Genomic DNA, 25,496 nt, shown 5'->3' with positions numbered 1-25,496 from the left:
GCTTACACCTTAGCACTTCCTGTGGTGGACCCGGGTGTTGTTAGCGGCTTACACCTTAGCGCTTCCTGTGGTGGACCCGGGTGTTGTTAGCGGCTTACACCTTAGCGCTCCCTGTGGTGGACCCGGGTGTTGTTAGCAGCTTACACCTTAGCGCTCCCTGTGGTGGACATGGGTGTTGTTAGCGGCTTACACCTTAGCACTTCCTGTGGTGGACCTGGGTGTTGTTAGCGGCTTACACCTTAGCACTCCCTGTGGTGGACCTGGGTGTTGTTAGCGGCTTACACCTTAGCACTCCCTGTGGTGGACCCGGGTGTTGTTAGCGGCTTACACCTTAGCGCTCCCTGTGGTGGACCCGGGTGTTGTTAGCGGCTTACACCTTAGCGCTCCCTGTGGTGGACCTGGGTGTTGTTAGCGGCTTACACCTTAGCACTTCCTGTGGTGGACCTGGGTGTTGTTAGCGGCTTACACCTTAGCACTCCCTGTGGTGGACCTGGGTGTTGTTAGCGGCTTACACCTTAGCACTCCCTGTGGTGGACCCGGGTGTTGTTAGCGGCTTACACCTTAGCGCTCCCTGTGGTGGACCTGGGTGTTGTTAGCGGCTTACACCTTAGCACTTCCTGTGGTGGACCCGGGTGTTGTTAGCGGCTTACACCTTAGCACTTCCTGTGGTGGACCTGGGCGTTGTTAGCGGCTTACACCTTAGCACTTCCTGTGGTGGACCCGGGTGTTGTTAGCGGCTTACACCTTAGCGCTCCCTGTGGTGGACCTGGGCGTTGTTAGCGGCTTACACCTTAGCGCTTCGTGTGGTGGACCTGGGTGTTGTTAGCGTCTTACACCTTAGCGCTTCCTGTGGTGGACCTGGGCGTTGTTAGCAGCTTACCAAAGCTTCAAAATGTTTTTAGTGGCAATAAAAAGCTTTTGTCCACAAACACAATATTGAGTGAACACATGAAAAGAGTGGACAAAGTCGGAGGAAGGGCGTTTAGACAAGAAATGCCATGCGTTGCCTGTTAGGAGCGCACTAGCTAAACTACTTTGCTATCTCCAGCAGCAGAGTTGAGCTACATCCACAGGAGTTCAGAACATTCAAGGACAAGATTGGCCTGTACGATTGAAATCGTTAACAATAAATGAACTCTTGGGAAATGTATTCCCGCAGTTAGTATTTAACTACAACGTTGCACTTTTGCTAGGCTGAGTCAAAGCAATCAAGTTGGCACGTCAACAAGGTCAGGAGGTAACTTCCTGTTCTAGCTTTTCTAGAATAGTGCAGCATTTATTGGCAGATGTGTCTCACACAACGTCATGCAGCTCACCAGATGCTCCGACCACCTATAAAACGCGACAGAACGGGCGCCCGTGACGCTACCCCCGAAAGGTAGCGCTCATGTGAAAAACATGGCCTCCGTCATTCAACAGAAACACGGTGAATATTTCGGTTTGGTCTGCCGTCAAAAAGCAAACATTTGGCAGCACCTCCGTTGAAAAAATGTTTCTTTCAAGTACGTTATCGTCGCATGCGGCCAGAGTCAGCGTTAGAAAAGTAAACCAAGAGTGTGTAAGAGAGCTAGAGGCCTGGCAGTGCTAGCCTCCACCCAAAAACAAGGGCTGCTAGCGACTGACTCAAACATCGCCGCTAGCATGGTCATTCCAAGTTGCCAACTGTCATGTGCCGGCTGAACGACTCAAGGTGGCCTTTGGCACCCGCTTCAGCTGTGGCCTCACAGCAGATAATCACAGACTCACACTACAACATCGTCTAGGGCCACCTTCAAACAAAACATGTTTGCCCTCACCTGTGCTTGCCAGGCGGGCTTCTCAGCAGGGCGTGGTGGGGACTACCTGTGGTGGCCTTCCGGGACAAATTGAAAACCGCTTGTTGTTTCTCTTCCAGAACAGGTGAAGGCCGGGTGTTTCTTCAGGAGTTGACAATAATGGAATAGTCGTACACGTAGCTGCCCAACCACAATTCTAGCCCTTACTTCTCCCACTTAAAGAAGGAAAGTGCTTGGATGGATGGACGGATGGATGGACGGATGCTCCTGCTGCCTTCAAACAACTAAGCCTAAATTGTCTTCGAGTCCGATGAAAAGCCGTATTTCCAAAAAACGCTTGCAGTCGCGGGCTTATTTAGTTAAGCTACTCCAAAGAGAGAATTCCATGCAGAGGTGCGGCTCGAGTGTGGACTAGAATGATAGAAAATAAAAGGTGGAAATGAAAGTGAGGTCTAATTGTTACAGTACAGGAATAATTGGCATGACTGTCTCTCTTGTCCTGGTCCTGAGGAGTCCACAGGGACCATCTCCAGTCTTCCCCCTGGCACCAAACTGCTGGTGGAAAACCATCACCAGCCAACATTTTTGTGGACTAACCAGTCAAGGGTAGAAACTGCTTCAAGAAGATCAAGCAGCTTCACTCAAGAAAGAGGGAGAGATGTGTTGGGCCATCTGGCACCATAGTAGTACTGGACCTAGTGGTCTTCTGGCCTCAGGCGGGCCAAGGTCTCTAGGTGTCGAGGCAGGCGCGCCTCCTGCTGGCAAGGAGGTCTCTGTAAACGCAGGAGTTGAGGAACCGGGGGAAGGAGTCTCGGTGCATGAGGGTGTAGATCTGGAGCTGGGCCTCCTCGTACATCAGGCTGCTGGGCTGGGCCAGACTCTGGTTGATGCCTTCCCGCACCCGCGAGTCCAGACTCACCTGGGGGGAGACACACACACAACATGGCTTCAAAGATGGACGATGACAAGGTTTTACTGTACAGTCTGGAAGCAGGTGCAGACCAAGGTTTTACTGGATTATACAGTCTGGAAGCAGGTGCAGACCAAGGTTCTACTGCATTATACAGTCTGGAAGCAGGTGCAGACCAAGGTTTTACTGGATTATACAGTCTGGAAGCAGGTGCAGACCAAGGTTTTACTGGATTATACAGTCTGGAAGCAGGTGCAGACCAAGGTTTTACTGGATTATACAGTCTGGAAACAGGTGCAGACCAAGGTTCTACTGCATTATACAGTCTGGAAACAGGTGCAGACCAAGGTTTTACTGGATTATACAGTCTGGAAGCAGGTGCAGACCAAGGTTTTACTGGATTATATAGTCTGAAAGCAGGTGCAGACTAAGGTTTTACTGGATTATACAGTCTGGAAGCAGGTGCAGACCAAGGTTTTACTGGATTATACAGTCTGGAAGCAGGTGCAGATTAAGGTTTTACTGGAGTATACCGTCTGGAAGCAGGTGCAAACCAAGGTTTTACTGGAGTATACCGTCTGGAAGCAGGTGCAGACCAAGGTTTTACTGGAGTATACCGTCTGGAAGCAGGTGCAGACTAAGGTTTTACTGGATTATATAGTCTGAAAGAAGGTGCAGACCAAAGTTTTACTGGATTATACAGTCTGGAAGCAGGTGCACACCAAGGTTTTACTGGATTATACCGTCTGGAAGCAGGTGCAAACCAAGGTTTTACTGGAGTATACCGTCTGGAAGCAGGTGCAGACCAAGGTTTTACTGGAGTATACAGTCTGGAAGCAGGTGCAGACTAAGGTTTTACTGGATTATATAGTCTGAAAGAAGGTGCAGACCAAAATTTTACTGGATTATACAGTCTGGAAGCAGGTGCAGACCAAGGTTTTACTGGATGATTGATTCCCGAGCGCGGCCACCGCTGCTGCTCACTGCTCCCCTCACCCCACAGGGGATGGAACAAGGGGATGGGTCAAATGCAGAGGGTAATTTCACCACACCTAGTGTGTGTGTGACTATCAGTGGTACTTTAACTTTAACTTTATGATACAGTCTGGAAGCCGGTGCAGACCAAAGTTTTAATGGATAGACGGTACCAGGTCATCCACACATGTCCAAAGCTAAAGAGACGGTACCAGGTCATCCACACATGTCCAAAGCTAAAGAGACGGTACCAGGTCCTCCACACATGTCCAAAGCTAAAGAGACGGTACCAGGTCATCCACACATGTCCAAAGCTAAAGAGACGGTACCAGGTCATCCACACATGTCCAAAGCTAAAGAGACGATACCAGGTCATCCACACATGTCCAAAGCTAAAGAGACGGTACCAGGTCATCCACACATGTCCAAAGCTAAAGAGACGGTACCAGGTCATCCACACATGTCCAAAGCTAAAGAGACGGTACCAGGTCATCCACAAACCTCTTTAGGTGACAGTATGGACACGTAGTCTTCGTAGATGATCCTGGCCTTCTCCTCCACCACCGACAAGTCGCTCTCCTTCCTGAGCTCCTCGCAGGCCAGCCAGAAGAGGAGGTTGTCCTCGCTGTACTCCGACCTCAGGAACTCCTGGAAAATCTCCCGGCCTTCCAGCGATCGCAGCATCATCTCGAAGCCCCGCGCCCAGGACAGGACCTGGTCCAGGCTGGGTGGTCTGGGAACACGGCAGACATTTAGCAAGAAGTGAAGACCACAAGTCCAGCTGGAAGGAGACTCACTGATCTTCTGCAGCTTCGATACTGTCCATCTTGGTGCAGGTCTGTCGCTCACTTCTCTCCATCCGCTCTTCATTCCTGTATCAGACACAGCTGCTGTTCAACAGCTGCTAGGATCATACAACAATACACACATGTTGCAATCATACAACAATACACACATGTTGCAATCATACAACAATACACACATGTTGCAATCATACAACAATACACACATGTTGCAATCATACAACAATACACACATGTTGCAATCACACAACAATACACACATGTTGCAATCATACAACAATACACACATGTTGCAATCACACAACAATACACACATGTTGCAATCATACAACAATACACACATGTTGCAATCATACAACAATACACACATGTTGCAATCACACAACAATACACACATGTTGCAATCATACAACAATACACACATGTTGCAATCATACAACAATACACACATGTTGCAATCATACAACAATACACACATGTTGCAATCACACAACAATACACACATGTTGCAATCATACAACAATACACACGTGTTGCAATCATACAACAATACACACATGTTGCAATCATACAACAATACACACATGTTGCAATCATACAACAATACACACATGTTGCAATCATACAACAATACACACATGTTGCAATCATACAACAATACACACATGTTGCAATCATACAACAACACACACATGTTGCAATCATACAACAATACACACATGTTGCAATCATACAACAATACACACATGTTGCAATAATACAACAATACACACATGTTGCAATCATACAACAATACACACATGTTGCAATCATACAACAATACACACATGTTGCAATCAACAACAATACACACATGTTGCAATCAACAACAATACACACATGTTGCAATCATACAACAATACACACATGTTGCAATCATACAACAATACGCACATGTTGCAATCATACAACAATACGCACATGTTGCAATCATACAACAATACACACATGTTGCAATCATACAACAATACACACATGTTGCAATCATACAACAATACACACATGTTGCAATCATACAACAATACACACATGTTGCAATCATACAACAATACACACATGTTGCATCAAAGACCATCCACATCCTGTCACAGGTATTAGGGACAAACTGGAAAAAATATAACTCACATGTCCTTGTACTAATTTGTGTGTCTGTATAACAATAGACCATCGAGATCTTGTCAAAAGTATTAGGGACAAACTGTAAAATAATGTATTCACATGTCTGTGTACTAATTTGTGTGTCTGTATAACAATCGAACATCAAGATCTTGTCAAAGGTGTTAAGGACAAACTGGAAAAAATGTTTTCACTCCAACAAAACTAAAATAGGAATTAGGGATTGCAGAACAAAAATATGAATAATATTAAAATGAATGGACTTTGTATTTGATCTTGAAACAGATGCAAGTTGTGGTTATTCAATAAAAAGATGCATACTCTTATCTCTACAATACATTTTTTACAACAATAAAGTTGCCATTTAATGACAATGATGTCATTTTTTCACACAAACATCCATAACCTGAGAATGATTGTGTAGTTTTCCTCAGATTGAATGTATATATTTGTTTTTCTCCTATTATATGTAAACATATTGTTTTTCTTTTTCCTTCAATGTGTTGGCCACACTTTTCTAACATAAAGTTCCTTCAATATTTGATGTTTGCCACAAACTTGTAAGTCATAATATTAATAACATCAACACTTATTCACCACAATCTTATTTTCCCCCTAAAATGTTTCTCCATCTTGGTCCTCTACACTTCATTATTTATACATCTTTAATTATTATTACTGTTATTATTATTATTGGATGTTTTTAAGATAGAGCGCCTCCTATAGGCTCCATTGAAACATGACTTTTGATTGCTTTTATTTATCAAAAAGTAATATAATCGTCATGTCTTTCATAATGATTGTGAACAATAGGCAACATTACAAAAAATGTGCATTTCCCCTTTAATTAATGTCAAGTTAAGCAATTTTCCCATGGTGGGATAAATAAAAGTTCATGTTTTAGCAGTAACTTTGTATCCATGTCATGACAGAGGCCAAAATGATGACTTATTTGAATAGAAAAAGACTTCTGACCACTAATTGAATGCTAAAACATGACCTTTTATTCACAGCAAGCCATGAAAAGTCCATTCTAATTGTGCTTGGCTTCAACTCCAGTGGGAGTGTCTGCAAGGCGCCCTCTAGTGGTCAGTTTGAGGAAAGACTTACAACCCTTGTTTACACACAAGTCGTACACACATCACCAGGAATACACGTCCTGTTTCACACACACACACACACACACACACACACACACACACACACACACACACACACACACACACACACACACACACACACACACACACACACACACACACACACACACACACACACACACACACACACACACACATTTTCTCTTTACACAGCTGGATAAAATACGGACAGACAGACATTTATTTTACACACACACACATTAGTACACACATAACTGAACTGGATTACACACACACAGACTGATACACACACACACATTAGTACACACACACCTGAACTGGATTACACACACACAGACTGATACACACACACATTAGTACACACACAGACTGATACACACACACATTAGTACACACACAGACTGATACACACACATTAGTACACACACCTGAACTGGATTACACACACACACATTAGTACACACACACTTGAACTGGATTACACACACACACACACACACACACACACACACACACACACACACACACACACACACACACACACACACACACACACACGCACACGCACACACACTCCTCGTTTATTGAAGTGTAGCAGTGTTGAAATAACATGAGTACTAGTTCAAATGTTTGGTCATCTCATCCAACTGAACACAGATTGTGTATTTGTGTTGCTGTTGGCCAAACTGTTGTACTCCACCACTAGGAGGCGCTGGAGAAGAAGAAAGATTGTTTATTAGACTTCATCTTCTTTAGCAAAAACTGCTTTGTGATTGTGATTCATTTTTACATGACTTGTCTTTTTTCATGTCACAAAGATGTTACTTTAACAACATTCATGTGACACATCCTTTTGTTCATGTGTTGTTGTGTATAGTTCATTCTTATACGACATACTTCTCTGTCCCGATACATCATCTACATCCACATATAAATGTACATCACTTCAATAAATAATAATACAAAACTCCCTCTATCAAAATGTAAAAATAGAGATAAAGGAATCATGTAATGACAAAAAGCTGACAAGTTGATGTTATTAAAAAAAATGTGTCTACAAATATATGGATAATGTTTATCTATAGTCTTTTTATTATGGTATTACCTTCACACCCCAACACTGCTTTACCTAACAATCACTAATCATGATTTCAATATTGATAACAATAATCTTAATCATTACTTTGGCCATGATTGGCAGCCTTAGATCTCATACATGAACACTATTTGTATCTACAGTATATGGACAACAAGTGCAGTTACGTCTTATGGCCATCAGGTGCCATCTTTCAACATTCTTATACTGTATATATATATATATATATACATATATATATATATATATATATATATATATATATATATATATATATATATATATATATATATGTATATATATATATGTATATGTGTGTGTGTGTGTGTGTACACACTCTGGACCTGATTATCACAAAAGGTCTCAAAGTTTCTGATGTTCTTGTGATTGATCCTTCATTGTCTGATCATTTCTGTGTTACCTTTAATATTTCTGTCATTCCGGACACACAAACAGAATCCAAGAATGTCAAAAAGCGGTACATAAATGAACATGCTAATGTCCTCTTTAAAAACACCATCTCCTCACTACCACCTCTAAACCCATGTCATGCTGATGATCTTGTAAGCAACTTTAATTCCAAAATTGTGAATATCATAGATATCATTGCACCTGTTACAGTTACAACGATTTCTGGCAAGCAAAAGACACCCTGGAGAAAATCTGCTGCTGTAACAGCCCAGAGAAGAGAGTGCAGGAAGGCTGAACGAATCTGGCGGAATACAAAACTTCATATTCACCATGACATCTATAAGGAGAGCCTCCAGGCCTACAATTTAGTCTTGAAAAGTGCTAGAGAAACATTCTTCTCCAATATCATAAACAGCAACACTAATAAGGCCAAAAGCTTATTGGCAACCGTTGACAGACTGACCAACCCCCAACACAAACACCAGCCTAACTCCATTCCACACAGAAATGCAATGAGTTTGCATTCTTTTATACTGATCACATTGAAGGCATCAGACGCACCATCAATATCTCAAGTAAAAAAGTTGGGTCACCACCACATTTAGGCAAAAGTAACACAGCAATGATGGCAAGCTTTAATGTCATAGACTCTAAAACTCCAGTGGAAACAGTGACAGTTCTAAAGTCATCCACCTGCTGCCTTGATGTTTTACCTACCAACTTCTTTAAGAATGTTTTTGACTGCCTATCAACAGACGTCTTGCAAATAGTTCATCATTCTATTCAATCGGGCAATTTCCCGAAGGCTTTCAAAACTGCAGTCATTAAAGCTCTTGTAAAAAAGCAGCCTAGATGCCTCTGTTAGCAACAACTACACACCCATTTACAATCTACCATTCAGAAGTAAATCATTGAGAAAGTTGTCCTCCAACAACTAAATCACTTCTTGGCTTCTACTGGCTGCCACAACAACTTCCAGTCAGGATTTGGACCTCTTCATAGCACAGAGACGGCCCTTCTTAAAGTTATAAATGACATCTTCTTCAAGTTATAAATGACATCATCATAGCACAGAGACGGCCCTTCTTAAAGTTATAAATGACATCTTCTTCAAGTTATAAATGACATCATCATAGCACAGAGACGGCCCTTCTTCAAGTTATAAATGACATCTTCTTAAAGTTATAAATGACATCTTCTTCAAGTTATAAATGACATCATCATAGCACAGAGACGGCCCTTCTTCAAGTTATAAATGACATCTTCTTAAAGTTATAAATGACATCTTCTTCAAGTTATAAATGACATCATCATAGCACAGAGACGGCCCTTCTTCAAGTTATAAATGACATCATCATAGCACAGAGACGGCCCTTCTTCAAGTTATAAATGACATCCGTCTAAACACAAACTTCAGTATTAATGCTTTTGGACCTCAGTGCTGCATTTGACACTGTCCACTAGGGATGATACTCGAAACCGGTTTTCCCGGTTGTTCGATAAGGAAATAACCGAGTCCTCGGACTCGAATCCCTTTTTGAGAACCGGTACCCGTTATCGAGACCAGTATAGTAAAGAAAAGAGTTGGTTCTTTATTCGAATCCCTCGGAATGAATCCCGTCCCGACCAGAAATGCTCCGTGTGACATCACAATAAATGACGTCACATAGCTCAGTCATTAGGCGCAGATAGTGAAAGCAGGAAAACAATGGACGGGAAAAAGCGCTCCAAGGTGTAATAAAGTTCAAAACAAAAGCTATAATCCAATGAATAACTTTACTGAGAGATTTGAGCAGGATACAAACTCATGACCAACACTTTTACCACCAACTGGAAACATAGCAACCAGGCTAGCAACGCACCTCCTTTACGGCAGCTGGCGCAACCTTCTTAAAACAACCACAGCACATACATATATATACAACACTGCAGCACATACATATATATACAACACCGCAGCACATACACATATATACAACACTGCAGCACATACATATATATACAACACTGCAGCACATACATATATATATACAACACTGCAGCACATACATACATATACAACACCGCAGCACATACATATATATACAACACTGCAGCACATACATATATATACAACATATATGACACCGCAGCACATACATATATATACAACACTGCAGCACATACATATATATACAACACTGCAGCACATACATATATATACAACATATATGACACCGCAGCACATACATATATATATACAACACTGCAGCACATACATATATATACAACACTGCAGCACATACATATATATACAACATATATGACACCGCAGCACATACATATATATACAACATATATGACACGGCAGCACATACATATATATACAACACTGCAGCACATACATATATATACAACACCGCAGCACATACACATATATACAACACTGCAGCACATACATATATATACAACACTGCAGCACATACATATATATATACAACACTGCAGCACATACATACATATACAACACCGCAGCACATACATATATATACAACACTGCAGCACATACATATATATACAACATATATGACACCGCAGCACATACATATATATACAACACTGCAGCACATACATATATATACAACACTGCAGCACATACATATATATACAACATATATGACACCGCAGCACATACATATATATACAACACTGCAGCACATACATATATATACAACACTGCAGCACATACATATATATACAACATATATGACACCGCAGCACATACATATATATACAACATATATGACACGGCAGCACATACATATATATACAACACTGCAGCACATACATATATATACAACACTGCAGCACATACATATATATACATCACTGCAGCACATACATATATATATACAACACTGCAGCACATACATATATATACAACACTGCAGCACATACATATATATACAACACTGCAGCACATACATATATATACAACACTGCAGCACATACATATATATACAACACTGCAGCACATACATATATATACAACACATCTCCCTTTTTGAACTTTTGTTTTTCACACTGTATATGTGTTGTCTGTCTAATTATAAATAATGCAGACGAGGCGTGTTGGCTGAGTTCTTGACGTTTACTTTCACGGGTGACGACATGCAACAACACTTTTCGGGGCTACCACGCATGCTCGTCACTCCCGTTGCATGCTGGGTAGTGTAGTTGTTATATTCCCTAGCTCATAACATTTTTCCCCCTATAAAGAAATAATGTTAACTCAATAAAGTGTATTTCTTTTTTTAGCTTTAACTTTTCATTTTTTAGCATTGTAACCACATTTGCAAACAACTTTTCTCTTCATAGAATTTTCTTTCTTTCTTTAAAGTGCAAAAATGTCAAAGCATCATAACAAACAGTTATGTTCCAATAGCAGCAGAAGTGCACTTTTTGGAGAGCTGTATTATTTTCAGTTTTGTGCCCAAGGGACTGATTTTATTTAACACTATATTATTATTTATACACCTATAGTGATCACAGAGACAGCTTGTTTTTGTGTTACTGTATATATTTGTTTTGATGAAAAATCACACTTAATATACTTTGGGTAACAACAGTCAATGTTTATTTATTTTATTTTATTTTTTTAGCGGGGTAACAGTCAATATTTATTTATTTATTAGATTAAATTGTTTTCTTATATAACAAAAGTGAGCTTTTGTTAAACCAAATATTGTGTGTTTTTTTCCATATACAACAACCTATCTGGACTCCATAAGAGAATCGATAAGGAATCGGTTCGATAAGAGGATTCGATAATAGACTCGAACTCGATAATTTCTTATCAAACATCATCCCTAGTGTCCACCACTCAATACTTTTGGACAGGTTGGGGGATCTCAGGCACAGTTTTAAGCTGGTTCAAGTCATATCTACAAGAGAGGAACTATTTTGGTGACTTTGTATCAGAAGCAACCAACGTAAGGTGTGGCGTCCCCCAAGGTTCAATCTTGGGGCCCACTTTATTTAACATCTACATGCTCCCACTAGGACAAATCATGCCAAATAATAACATTGACCATAATTGCTATGCCGATGACACCCAAATCTATGTAGCGCTATCAGCAAATGACTATCGCCCCATAGATCTTGTGTGCCAGTGCATTGAGCAAGTCAAACACTGGATGTGCCAACATGTCCTGCAACTACATGAAGATACAAGTGAGATCATTGTTTTTGCTGCTAGAAAAGAAGGTTTAAAGTCGTCCAACACCTTCAATCACTGTCCCTGAAAACCTCAAATAAAGCCAGAAATCTTGGGGTTATTTTAGATGCTGATTTACATTTGGACAGTTGCATCAAATCAGTAACAAAATGGGCCTACTATCACCTCAAAAATGTAACAAGACTTAGAGGGCTCATGTCAGCTCAAGACTTAGAACAACTTGTACATGCCTTTAAGGCGAGACTATTGTAATGGTCTCCTTGCAGGTCTTCCCAAAAACACTGTCAGGCAGCCGCAGCTTGTTCAGAACGCTGCTGCTAGAGTTCTAACAAACACCAAAACATGGGAGCACATTACAGCTACAGCTTGTTCAGAACGCTGCTGCTAGAGTTCTAACAAACACCAAAACATGGGAGCACATTACAGCTACAGCTTGTTCAGAACGCTGCTGCTAGAGTTCTAACAAACACCAAAACATGGGAGCACATTACAGCTACAGCTTGTTCAGAACGCTGCTGCTAGAGTTCTAACAAACACCAAAACATGGGAGCACATTACAGCTACAGCTTGTTCAGAACGCTGCTGCTAGAGTTCTAACAAACACCAAAACATGGGAGCACATTACAGCTACAGCTTGTTCAGAACGCTGCTGCTAGAGTTCTAACAAACACCAAAACATGGGAGCACATTACAGCTACAGCTTGTTCAGAACGCTGCTGCTAGAGTTCTAACAAACACCAAAACATGGGAGCACATTACAGCTACAGCTTGTTCAGAACGCTGCTGCTAGAGTTCTAACAAACACCAAAACATGGGAGCACATTACAGCTACAGCTTGTTCAGAACGCTGCTGCTAGAGTTCTAACAAACACCAAAACATGGGAGCAGATTACAGCTACAGCTTGTTCAGAACGCTGCTGCTAGAGTTCTAACAAACACCAAAACATGGGAGCAGATTACAGCTACAGCTTGTTCAGAACGCTGCTGCTAGAGTTCTAACAAACACCAAAACATGGGAGCACATTACAGCTACAGCTTGTTCAGAACGCTGCTGCTAGAGTTCTAACAAACACCAAAACATGGGAGCACATTACAGCTACAGCTTGTTCAGAACGCTGCTGCTAGAGTTCTAACAAACACCAAAAATGCTGCTAGAGTTCTAACATAGACCAAAACATGGGAGCACATTCTTACATCCTTACATTGGCTCCCTGTACATCAGAGAATTGATTTCTAAATCCTCCTGCTGATACATGCTGGTGTGGGGGTGATACTGTCATCCTGCTGATACATGCTGATGTGGGGGTGATATTGTCATCCTGCTGATACATGCTGATGTGGGGGTGATACTGTCATCCTGCTGATACATGCTGATGTGGGGGTGATATTGTCATCCTGCTGATACATGCTGATGTGGGGGTGATACTGTCATCCTGCTGATACATGCTGATGTGGGGGTGATATTGTCATCCTGCTGATACATGCTGATGTGGGGGTGATACTGTCATCCTGCTGATACATGCTGATGTGGGGGAGATATTGTCATCCTGCTGATACATGCTGACGTGGGGGTGATATTGTCATCCTGCTGATATATGCTGACGTGGGGGTGATATTGTCATCCTGCTGATACATGCTGATGTGGGGGTGATACTGTCATCCGGCTGATACATGCTGATGTGGGGGTGATATTGTCATCCTGCTGATACATGCTGATGTGGGGGTGATACTGTCATCCTGCTGATACATGCTAATGTGGGGGTGATACTGTCATCCTGCTGATACATGCTGATGTGGGGGTGATATTGTCATCCGGCTGATACATGCTGATGTGGGGGTGATACTGTCATCCTGCTGATACATGCTGATGTGGGGGTGATATTGTCATCCGGCTGATACATGCTGATGTGGGGGTGATACTGTCATCCTGCTGATACATGCTGATGTGGGGGTGATACTGTCATCCTGCTGATACATGCTGATGTGGGGGAGATATTGTCATCCTGCTGATACATGCTGACGTGGGGGTGATATTGTCATCCTGCTGATATATGCTGACGTGGGGGTGATATTGTCATCCTGCTGATACATGCTGATGTGGGGGTGATACTGTCATCCGGCTGATACATGCTGATGTGGGGGTGATATTGTCATCCTGCTGATACATGCTGATGTGGGGGTGATACTGTCATCCTGCTGATACATGCTAATGTGGGGGTGATACTGTCATCCTGCTGATACATGCTGATGTGGGGGTGATACTGTCATCCTGCTGATACATGCTGACGTGGGGGTGATATTGTCATCCTGCTGATACATGCTGATGTGGGGGTGATATTGTCATCCGGCTGGTACATGCTGATGTGTGGGTGATACTGTCATCCTGCTGATACATGCTGATGTGGGGGTGATACTGTCGTCCTGCTGATACATGCTGATGTGGGGGTGATACTGTCATCCTGCTGATGTGGGGGTGATATTGTCATCCTGCTGATACATGCTGATGTGGGGGTGATATTGTCATCCTGCTGATACATGCTGATGTGGGGGTGATACTGTCATCCTGCTGATACATGCTGACGTGGGGGTGATATTGTCATCCTGCTGATACATGCTGATGTGGGGGTGATATTGTCATCCTGCTGATACATGCTGACGTGGGGGTGATATTGTCATCCTGCTGATACATGCTGATGTGGGGGTGATATTGTCATCCGGCTGATACATGCTGATGTGTGGGTGATACTGTCATCCTGCTGATACATGCTGATGTGGGGGTGATACTGTCATCCTGCTGATACATGCTGACGTGGGGGTGATATTGTCATCCTGCTGATACATGCTGATGTGGGGGTGATATTGTCATCCGGCTGATACATGCTGATGTGTGGGTGATACTGTCATCCTGCTGATACATGCTGATGTGGGGGTGATACTGTCGTCCTGCTGATACATGCTGATGTGGGGGTGATACTGTCATCCTGCTGATGTGGGGGTGATATTGTCATCCTGCTGATACATGCTGATGTGGGGGTGATACTGTCGTCCTGCTGATACATGCTGATGTGGGGGTGATACTGTCATCCTGCTGATGTGGGGGTGATACTGTCGTCCTGCTGATACATGCTGATGTGGGGGTGATACTGTCATCCTGCTGATGTGGGGGTGATATTGTCATCCTGCTGATACATGCTGATGTGGGGGTGATACTGTCATCCTGCTGATGTGGGGGTGATATTGTCATCCTGCTGATACATGCTGATGTGGGGGTGATATTGTCATCCTGCTGATGTGGGGGTGATACTGTCATCCGGCTGATACAGCTGCACATGACATGAATACATGTGATATTGTCATCCTGCTGCACATGCCATGAATACTTGCTGATGTTAACACACATGACTGTGGAGTGGCAGACTTCCTGCTAACACACATGACTGTGGAGTGGCAGACTTCCTGCTAACACACATGACTGTGGAGTGGCAGACTTCCTGCTAACACACATGACTGTGGAGTGGCAGACTTCCTGCTAACACACATGACTGTGGAGTGGCAGACTTCCTGCTAACACACATGACTGTGGAGTGGCAGACTTCCTGCTAACACACATGACTGTGGAGTGGCAGACTTCCTGCTAACACACATGACTGTGGAGTGGCAGACTTCCTGCTAACACACATGACTGTGGAGTGGCAGACTTCCTGCTAACACACATGCTAACCCCTCCATCACGCTGCCAAGTCTATTTTGGTCCCAGCGTGGAGGATCTCTGCTTCCTCTCCTCAAAGCCCCCATTGTGGCGCACTAATAAGGTAAGTGGACCGCAGCTCCCCGGGCAGGAGGGCTAAATTTAGGGTGTTTTCTTCCCAGCTGTTTGCATGTGATGAGAGGATGGAAATAGGAGGGTATTGTCTGAGAGGAATGGAAGATGGGGAAGTTGGATATGGATTCACATGCAGCTCATTCAGAGAGCTTCAAGGCACAAAAGACTTCACGCCAGACACGCTGGCGGCACATTCACAACAACGCTTCATTCATGGCTGCTTTTTGCTGCCTTGCTCAGGGGCAACATATTGCTTTTTCTCTTAATAGTCCAAGTGTGAAGTTGCAAGCTCCAAACCTACCAGGGACACTTGCAGCAGCCGCACCAGCACAGGCAGCAGGTGTTGGCTCGGGGCTGTCCAGGGACTTGGGGCGGGACCTCGATGTGCGCCGCTTGCCTTTTCCTCATCTCCACTCCACTCACACTGCGGGGCTTCGGGACAAACAACACACTTTTCAATAATGTCGCAACCCATTATAAAGAAGAATGACTTCACACCCATAAAGACAACCGGACGACTCACACTCACACTCACATTCGCAGCCCTTTGAGACACTTTGATTAAGAGCTGTATACAAAACTGCAGTCAAGTTGTCACCTTGTGTAAATGCTCAATAAAAAGAGAAAATCCTTTTCAACGTATATTTGTCATGTCTGTTCATGTTTTTGTTTTGGCCATGTGTTTGTTTTTGACTCTTTTTAGTTCCTGGTTGCACTTCCTTGTTTGGTTTGGTTTCCATGGTCACCCATTAGTTTTCACCTGTCTTGTCACGCACCTGTTTCACGTTTGGAGTCACGCACCTGTTTTCACTGATCACGTCACTATTTAAATCTGTCTGTTTCTGTTGTTGGTCCTGGCGTCCTCACACATTCACACTCCTGCCACTCTGATGATCCATGCTGCTCTTTTTCCTGTTTTTTATCATGCCAAGTAAGTTTTGTTTATTAAGACCACAGTTAGTCTTTTTGTTTCTTTGTTCATAGTTTTTGTGCCCACGTGCATGTCTTTTGTTTCTTAGTCAAGTTTGTATTTCCGCCTTTGTGCGCGCCATTTGTTTGCTTCTTTTTTTTAGTTTCTTAGTGTTAAAAATAAATCATGTATTTAAATTCACGCCTTTCCCGCGCCAATTTTCCTTTGCCTTCTGGGAGAACAAACCACGCCATGAACCAAGTCCTGACAATATTCAATAGAATAGACTGCAAAGACAAGATATTTCATGTTCACACTGACAAACTTGGTTCTTTTTTGCAAATATTAGCTCATTTGGAATTTGATGCCTGCGACATGTTTCAAAAAAGCTGGCACAAGCGGCAAAAAAGAGTGAGAAAGTTGAGGAATGCTCATCAAAGACTTATTTGGAACATCCCACAGGTGAACAGGCTAATTGGGAACAGGTGGGTGCCATGATTGGGTATAAAAGCAGCTTCCAGTCATTCACAAACAAGGACGGGGCGAGGGTCACCACTTTGTCAACAAATGCCTGAGCAAATTGTTGAAGAACAACATTTGTCAACAAGAAATTTAGGGATTTCACCATCTACGCGCCGTAATATCATCAAAAGGTTCAGAGAATGTGGAGAAATCACTGCAGGTAAGCCATGATATTACACACCTTGGATCCCTCAGGCGCTACTGCATCAAAAAGCCACATCAGTGTGTAAAGGATATCACCACATGGGCTCAGGAACACTTCAGAAAACCACTGTCAGTAACTACAGTTGGTCGCTACATCTGTAAGTGCAAGTTAAAACTCTACTATGCAAAGCCAACGCCATTTATCAACAACACCCAGAAACACTTCGCTGGGCCCGAGCTCATCTAAGATGGACTGATGCAAAGTGGAAAAGTGTTCTGTGGTCTGACGAGTCCACATTTCAAAAGTTTTGGGAAACTGTGGACCAAAGAGGAAAAGTAGCATGGGGACTGTTCTAGGGTGAAAGTGTAGAAGGCAGCATGTGTGATGGTATGGGGGTGTATTAGTGGTCAAGACATGTTCTAGGGTGAAAGTGTAATAGGCAGCATGTGTGATGGTATGGGGGTGTATTAGTGGTCAAGACATGTTCTAGGGTGAAAGTGTAAAAGGCAGCATGTGTGATGGTATGGGGGTGTATTAGTGGTCAAGACATGTTCTAGGGTGAAAGTGTAAGAGGCAGCATGTGTGATGGTATGGGGGTGTATTAGTGGTCAAGACATGTTCTAGGGTGAAAGTGTAATAGGCAGCATGTGTGATGGTATGGGGGTGTATTAGTGGTCAAGACATGTTCTAGGGTGAAAGTGTAAAAGGCAGCATGTGTGATGGTATGGGGGTGTATTAGTGGTCAAGACATGTTCTAGGGTGAAAGTGTAAAAGGCAGCATGTGTGATGGTATGGGGGTGTATTAGTGGTCAAGACATGTTCTAGGGTGAAAGTGTAAAAGGCAGCATGTGTGATGGTATGGGGTGTATTAGTGGTCAAGACATGTTCTAGGGTGAAAGTGTAAAAGGCAGCATGTGTGATGGTATGGGGGTGTATTAGTGGTCAAGACATGTTCTAGGGTGAAAGTGTAGAAGGCAGCATGTGTGATGGTATGGGGGTGTATTAGTGGTCAAGACATGTTCTAGGGTGAAAGTGTAGAAGGCAGCATGTGTGATGGTATGGGGGTGTATTAGTGGTCAAGACATGTTCTAGGGTGAAAGTGTAGAAGGCAGCATGTGTGATGGTATGGGGGTGTATTAGTGGTCAAGACATGTTCTAGGGTGAAAGTGTAAAAGGCAGCATGTGTGATGGTATGGGGGTGTATTAGTGGTCAAGACATGTTCTAGGGTGAAAGTGTAAGAGGCAGCATGTGTGATGGTATGGGGGTGTATTAGTGGTCAAGACATGTTCTAGGGTGAAAGTGTAGAAGGCAGCATGTGTGATGGTATGGGGGTGTATTAGTGGTCAAGACATGTTCTAGGGTGAAAGTGTAAAAGTCCTGTGCCCTGCTACACCTGCTCTGCATGCATACTTAGGACTCGCTCTAGTCCTGTGCCCTGCTACACCTGCCCTGCATGCAGACTTAGGACTCGCTCTAGTCCTGTGCCCTGCATGCAGACTTAGGACTCGCTCTAGTCCTGTGCCCTGCTACACCTGCCCTGCATGCAGACTCAGGACTCGCTCTAGTCCTGTGCCCTGCTACACCTGCTCTGCATGCAGACTTAGGACTCGCTCTAGTCCTGTGCCCTGCATGCAGACTTAGGACTCGCTCTAGTCCTGCGTCCTGCTACACCTGCCCTGCATGCAGACTTAGGACTCGCTCTAGTCCTGTGCCCTGCATGCAGACTTAGGACTCGCTCTAGTCCTGCGTCCTGCTACACCTGCCCTGCATGCAGACTTAGGACTCGCTCTAGTCCTGCGCCCTGCTACACCTGCCCTGCATGCAGACTTAGGACTCGCTCTAGTCCTGTGCCCTGCATGCAGACTTAGGACTGGCTGTAGCAGGTGTGAAACTAAGGCTACATAGATGTGTTATTGAGCAGGCAGACAACAACAGACATGAAAGTCTCCCATAAAGGATGCAAATGACAGCGAGCTGCAGCTTTGTTGTCCAGCTGGCCGAGGAGGAGGAAGCACATGCAAATAAAACTGCACTTGTGGTGCTCGCAGGAAAACTGCCACTAAAAACTGAATTTGCAGTTCAGTCAACACCAAGGGATCAACTTCACCGTTTGCTTTTTCTTTGGCTTGTTTGCGACCCACAAAAGTGTCGGCCTCAAGAAGTGGTGAAGAATGAAGCATCACTATAAGCCTTGTACGTTTGTAGGTAGTGTTTATACATTCCTTTTACACTGGTGTGATAGTCCACAATGTGAAAAGAGGCCATGAGACTTTAAGACTGAGTGTAAAAGTTGTTGATCAATTCTCCAGACAGAAACCACCATGAGTGATTGGCAGCATCAAAGTATGACAAGAGTTGACCACCAACCCAATAAAGTAACTTCAGTACATCAACATCTGCCAAATGCTAGCATCATGTATGTGGAGCAGACACTCCTCAACAAATGCTAGCATCATGTATGTGGAGCAGACACTCCTCAACAAATGCTAGCATCATGTATGTGGAGCAGACACTCCTCAACAAATGCTAGCATCATGTATGTGGAGCAGACACTCCTCAACAAATGCTAGCATCATGTATGTGGAGCAGACACATCTCAACAAATGCTAGCATCATGTATGTGGAGCAGACACTCCTCAACAAATGCTAGCATCATGTATGTGGAGCAGACACTCTTCAACAAATGCTAGCATCATGTATGTGGAGCAGACACTCTTCAACAAATGCTAGCATCATGTATGTGGAGCAGACACTCCTCAACAAATGCTAGCATCATGTATGTGGAGCAGACACTCCTCAACAAATGCTAGCATCATGTATGTGGAGCAGACACATCTCAACAAATGCTAGCATCATGTATGTGGAGCAGACACTCCTCAACAAATGCTAGCATCATGTATGTGGAGCAGACACTCCTCAACAAATGCTAGCATCATGTATGTGGAGCAGACACTCCTCAACAAATGCTAGCATCATGTATGTGGAGCAGACACTCCTCAACAAATGCTAGCATCATGTATGTGGAGCAGACACTCCTCAACAAATGCTAGCATCATGTATGTGGAGCAGACACATCTCAACAAATGCTAGCATCATGTATGTGGAGCAGACACTCCTCAACAAATGCTAGCATCATGTATGTGGAGCAGACACTCTTCAACAAATGCTAGCATCATGTATGTGGAGCAGACACTCTTCAACAAATGCTAGCATCATGTATGTGGAGCAGACACTCCTCAACAAATGCTAGCATCATGTATGTGGAGCAGACACTCCTCAACAAATGCTAGCATCATGTATGTGGAGCAGACACATCTCAACAAATGCTAGCATCATGTATGTGGAGCAGACACTCCTCAACAAATGCTAGCATCATGTATGTGGAGCAGACACTCCTCAACAAATGCTAGCATCATGTATGTGGAGCAGACACTCCTCAACAAATGCTAGCATCATGTATGTGGAGCAGACACTCCTCAACAAATGCTAGCATCATGTATGTGGAGCAGACACTCCTCAACAAATGCTAGCATCATGTATGTGGAGCAGACACTCCTCAACAAATGCTAGCATCATGTATGTGGAGCAGACACATCTCAACAAATGCTAGCATCATGTATGTGGAGCAGACACTCCTCAACAAATGCTAGCATCATGTATGTGGAGCAGACACTCCTCAACAAATGCTAGCATCATGTATGTGGAGCAGACACTCCTCAACAAATGCTAGCATCATGTATGTGGAGCAGACACTCCTCAACAAATGCTAGCATCATGTATGTGGAGCAGACACTCCTCAACAAATGCTAGCATCATGTATGTGGAGCAGACACTCCTCAACAAATGCTAGCATCATGTATGTGGAGCAGACACTCCTCAACAAATGCTAGCATCATGTATGTGGAGCAGACACTCCTCAACAAATGCTAGCATCATGTATGTGGAGCAGACACTCCTCAACAAATGCTAGCATCATGTATGTGGAGCAGACACATCTCAACAAATGCTAGCATCATGTATGTGGAGCAGACACTCCTCAACAAATGCTAGCATCATGTATGTGGAGCAGACACTCTTCAACAAATGCTAGCATCATGTATGTGGAGCAGACACTCCTCAACAAATGCTAGCATCATGTATGTGGAGCAGACACTCCTCAACAAATGCTAGCATCATGTATGTGGAGCAGACACTCCTCAACAAATGCTAGCATCATGTATGTGGAGCAGACACATCTCAACAAATGCTAGCATCATGTATGTGGAGCAGACACTCCTCAACAAATGCTAGCATCATGTATGTGGAGCAGACACTCCTCAACAAATGCTAGCATCATGTATGTGGAGCAGACACTCCTCAACAAATGCTAGCATCATGTATGTGGAGCAGACACTCCTCAACAAATGCTAGCATGATTTATGTGGAGCAGACACTCTTCAACAAATGCTAGCATCATGTATGTGGAGCAGACACTCCTCAACAAATGCTAGCATCATGTATGTGGAGCAGACACTCCTCAACAAATGCTAGCATGATTTATGTGGAGCAGACACTCCTCAACAAATGCTAGCATCATGTATGTGGAGCAGACACTCCTCAACAAATGCTAGCATCATGTATGTGGAGCAGACACTCCTCAACAAATGCTAGCATCATGTATGTGGAGCAGACACTCCTCAACAAATGCTAGCATGATTTATGTGGAGCAGACACTCCTCAACAAATGCTAGCATCATGTATGTGGAGCAGACACTCCTCAACAAATGCTAGCATCATGTATGTGGAGCAGACACTCCTCAACAAATGCTAGCATGATTTATGTGGAGCAGACACTCCTCAACAAATGCTAGCATCATGTATGTGGAGCAGACACTCCTCAACAAATGCTAGCATCATGTATGTGGAGCAGACACTCCTCAACAAATGCTAGCATCATGTATGTGGAGCAGACACTCCTCAACAAATGCTAGCATGATTTATGTGGAGCAGACACTCCTCAACAAATGCTAGCATCATGTATGTGGAGCAGACACTCCTCAACAAATGCTAGCATCATGTATGTGGAGCAGACACTCCTCAACAAATGCTAGCATGATTTATGTGGAGCAGACACTCCTCAACAAATGCTAGCATCATGTATGTGGAGCAGACACTCCTCAACAAATGCTAGCATCATGTATGTGGAGCAGACACTCCTCAACAAATGCTAGCATCATGTATGTGGAGCAGACACTCCTCAACAAATGCTAGCATGATTTATGTGGAGCAGACACTCCTCAACAAATGCTAGCATCATGTATGTGGAGCAGACACTCCTCAACAAATGCTAGCATCATGTATGTGGAGCAGACACTCCTCAACAAATGCTAGCATGATTTATGTGGAGCAGACACTCCTCAACAAATGCTAGCATCATGTATGTGGAGCAGACACTCCTCAACAAATGCTAGCATCATGTATGTGGAGCAGACACTCCTCAACAAATGCTAGCATGATTTATGTGGAGCAGACACTCCTCAACAAATGCTAGCATCATGTATGTGGAGCAGACACTCCTCAACAAATGCTAGCATCATGTATGTGGAGCAGACACTCCTCAACAAATGCTAGCATCATGTATGTGGAGCAGACACTCCTCAACAAATGCTAGCATGATTTATGTGGAGCAGACACTCCTCAACAAATGCTAGCATCATGTATGTGGAGCAGACACTCCTCAACAAATGCTAGCATCATGTATGTGGAGCAGACACTGTGATGTGTAAATACAAAGGTACAGTAGTGAAGGTGTGATGTGTAAATAAATACAAAGGTACAGTAGTGAAGGTGTGATGTGTAAATAAATACAAAGGTACAGTAGTGAAGGTGTGATGTGTAAATAAATACAAAGGTACAGTAGTGAAGGTGTGATGTGTAAATAAATACAAAGGTACAGTAGTGAAGGTGTGATGTGTAAATAAATACAAAGGTACAGTAGTAAAGGTGTGATGTGTAAATAAATACAAAGGTACAGTAGTGAAGGTGTGATGTGTAAATAAATACAAAGGTACAGTAGTGAAGGTGTGATGTGTAAATAAATACAAAGGTACAGTAGTGAAGGTGTGATGTGTAAATAAATACAAAGGTACAGTAGTGAAGGTGTGATGTGTAAATAAATACAAAGGTACAGTAGTGAAGGTGTGATGTGTAAATAAATACAAAGGTACAGTAGTGAAGGTGTGATGTGTAAATAAATACAAAGGTACAGTAGTAAAGGTGTGATGTGTAAATAAATACAAAGGTACAGTAGTAAAAGTGTGATGTGTAAATAAATACACAGGTACAGTAGTGAAGGTGTGATGTGTAAATAAATACAAAGGTACAGTAGTGAAGGTGTGATGTGTAAATAAATACAAAGGTACAGTAGTGAAGGTGTGATGTGTAAATAAATACAAAGGTACAGTAGTAAAGGTGTGATGTGTAAATAAATACAAAGGTACAGTAGTGAAGGTGTGATGTGTAAATAAATACAAAGGTACAGTAGTGAAGGTGTGATGTGTAAATAAATACAAAGGTACAGTAGTGAAGGTGTGATGTGTAAATAAATACAAAGGTACAGTAGTGAAGGTGTGATGTGTAAATAAATACAAAGGTACAGTAGTGAAGGTGTGATGTGTAAATAAATACAAAGGTACAGTAGTGAAGGTGTGATGTGTAAATAAATACAAAGGTACAGTAGTAAAGGTGTGATGTGTAAATAAATACAAAGGTACAGTAGTAAAAGTGTGATGTGTAAATAAATACACAGGTACAGTAGTGAAGGTGTGATGTGTAAATAAATACAAAGGTACAGTAGTGAAGGTGTGATGTGTAAATAAATACACAGGTACAGTAGTGAAGGTGTGATGTGTAAATAAATACAAAGGTACAGTAGTGAAGGTGTGATGTGTAAATAAATACAAAGGTACAGTAGTGAAGGTGTGATGTGTAAATAAATACAAAGGTACAGTAGTGAAGGTGTGATGTGTAAATAAATACACAGGTACAGTAGTGAAGGTGTGATGTGTAAATAAATACAAAGGTACAGTAGTGAAGGTGTGATGTGTAAATAAATACAAAGGTACAGTAGTGAAGGTGTGATGTGTAAATAAATACAAAGGTACAGTAGTGAAGGTGTGATGTGTAAATAAATACACAGGTACAGTAGTGAAGGTGTGATGTGTAAATAAATACAAAGGTACAGTAGTGAAGGTGTGATGTGTAAATAAATACAAAGGTACAGTAGTGAAGGTGTGATGTGTAAATAAATACACAGGTACAGTAGTGAAGGTGTGATGTGTAAATAAATACAAAGGTACAGTAGTGAAGGTGTGATGTGTAAATAAATACAAAGGTACAGTAGTGAAGGTGTGCAGATGGAGGTGTAGAGTGAAAAGGTGGTGGACCACTCTGGGTTCTCAGTGAAGGTCTCACATGTGTGGAAGTCTTTGCCACTGGAGTTAAAGTCACAGTCCAACATGAAACTTTCAACCAATGGAGACTCCTCATAGTAAACAATCATGGATGTTCTTCTACGTAAACCAACCAATCATCATTGATGTTTCCCGCATAGTTTGTCGCCAGCCCATGGAGTTGCTTCGCTACGTAGCTTCCA

The 25,496-nt window shown here is 42.9% G+C and overlaps 1 protein-coding gene across 2 annotated transcripts in view; it reads right to left on the bottom strand.

The window, feature by feature from the left end:
• rgs17 (regulator of G protein signaling 17) overlaps positions 1-25,496 on the bottom strand; it is a 63,207-nt gene continuing 37,711 nt past the window's right edge. Inside the window, exons 3-7 of one of the 2 annotated variants that reach the window (XR_009827153.1) lie at positions 16,587-16,717; positions 4,458-4,532; positions 4,162-4,393; positions 859-2,694; positions 1-766 (exon numbers count right to left, since the gene is read on the bottom strand). Coding sequence is in view for 1 of the 2 variants with exons in the window: in XM_062057584.1 (XP_061913568.1) it covers positions 2,506-2,694; positions 4,162-4,393; positions 4,458-4,532; positions 16,587-16,717 (627 nt within the window). In the remaining variant the exon portion in view is untranslated. Of the gene's footprint in view, positions 2,695-4,161; positions 4,394-4,457; positions 4,533-16,586; positions 16,718-25,496 lie in introns of both variants that reach the window. The other variant, XM_062057584.1, reaches the window with a different exon arrangement.

The sequence above is a fragment of the Entelurus aequoreus genome, linkage group LG09 (assembly GCF_033978785.1).
Source record: "Entelurus aequoreus isolate RoL-2023_Sb linkage group LG09, RoL_Eaeq_v1.1, whole genome shotgun sequence".
NCBI classification, from domain to species: domain Eukaryota; kingdom Metazoa; phylum Chordata; class Actinopteri; order Syngnathiformes; family Syngnathidae; genus Entelurus; species Entelurus aequoreus.
Note: the sequence above shows the minus strand (reverse complement) of the source record. Positions and strands in the feature narration are given on the sequence as shown.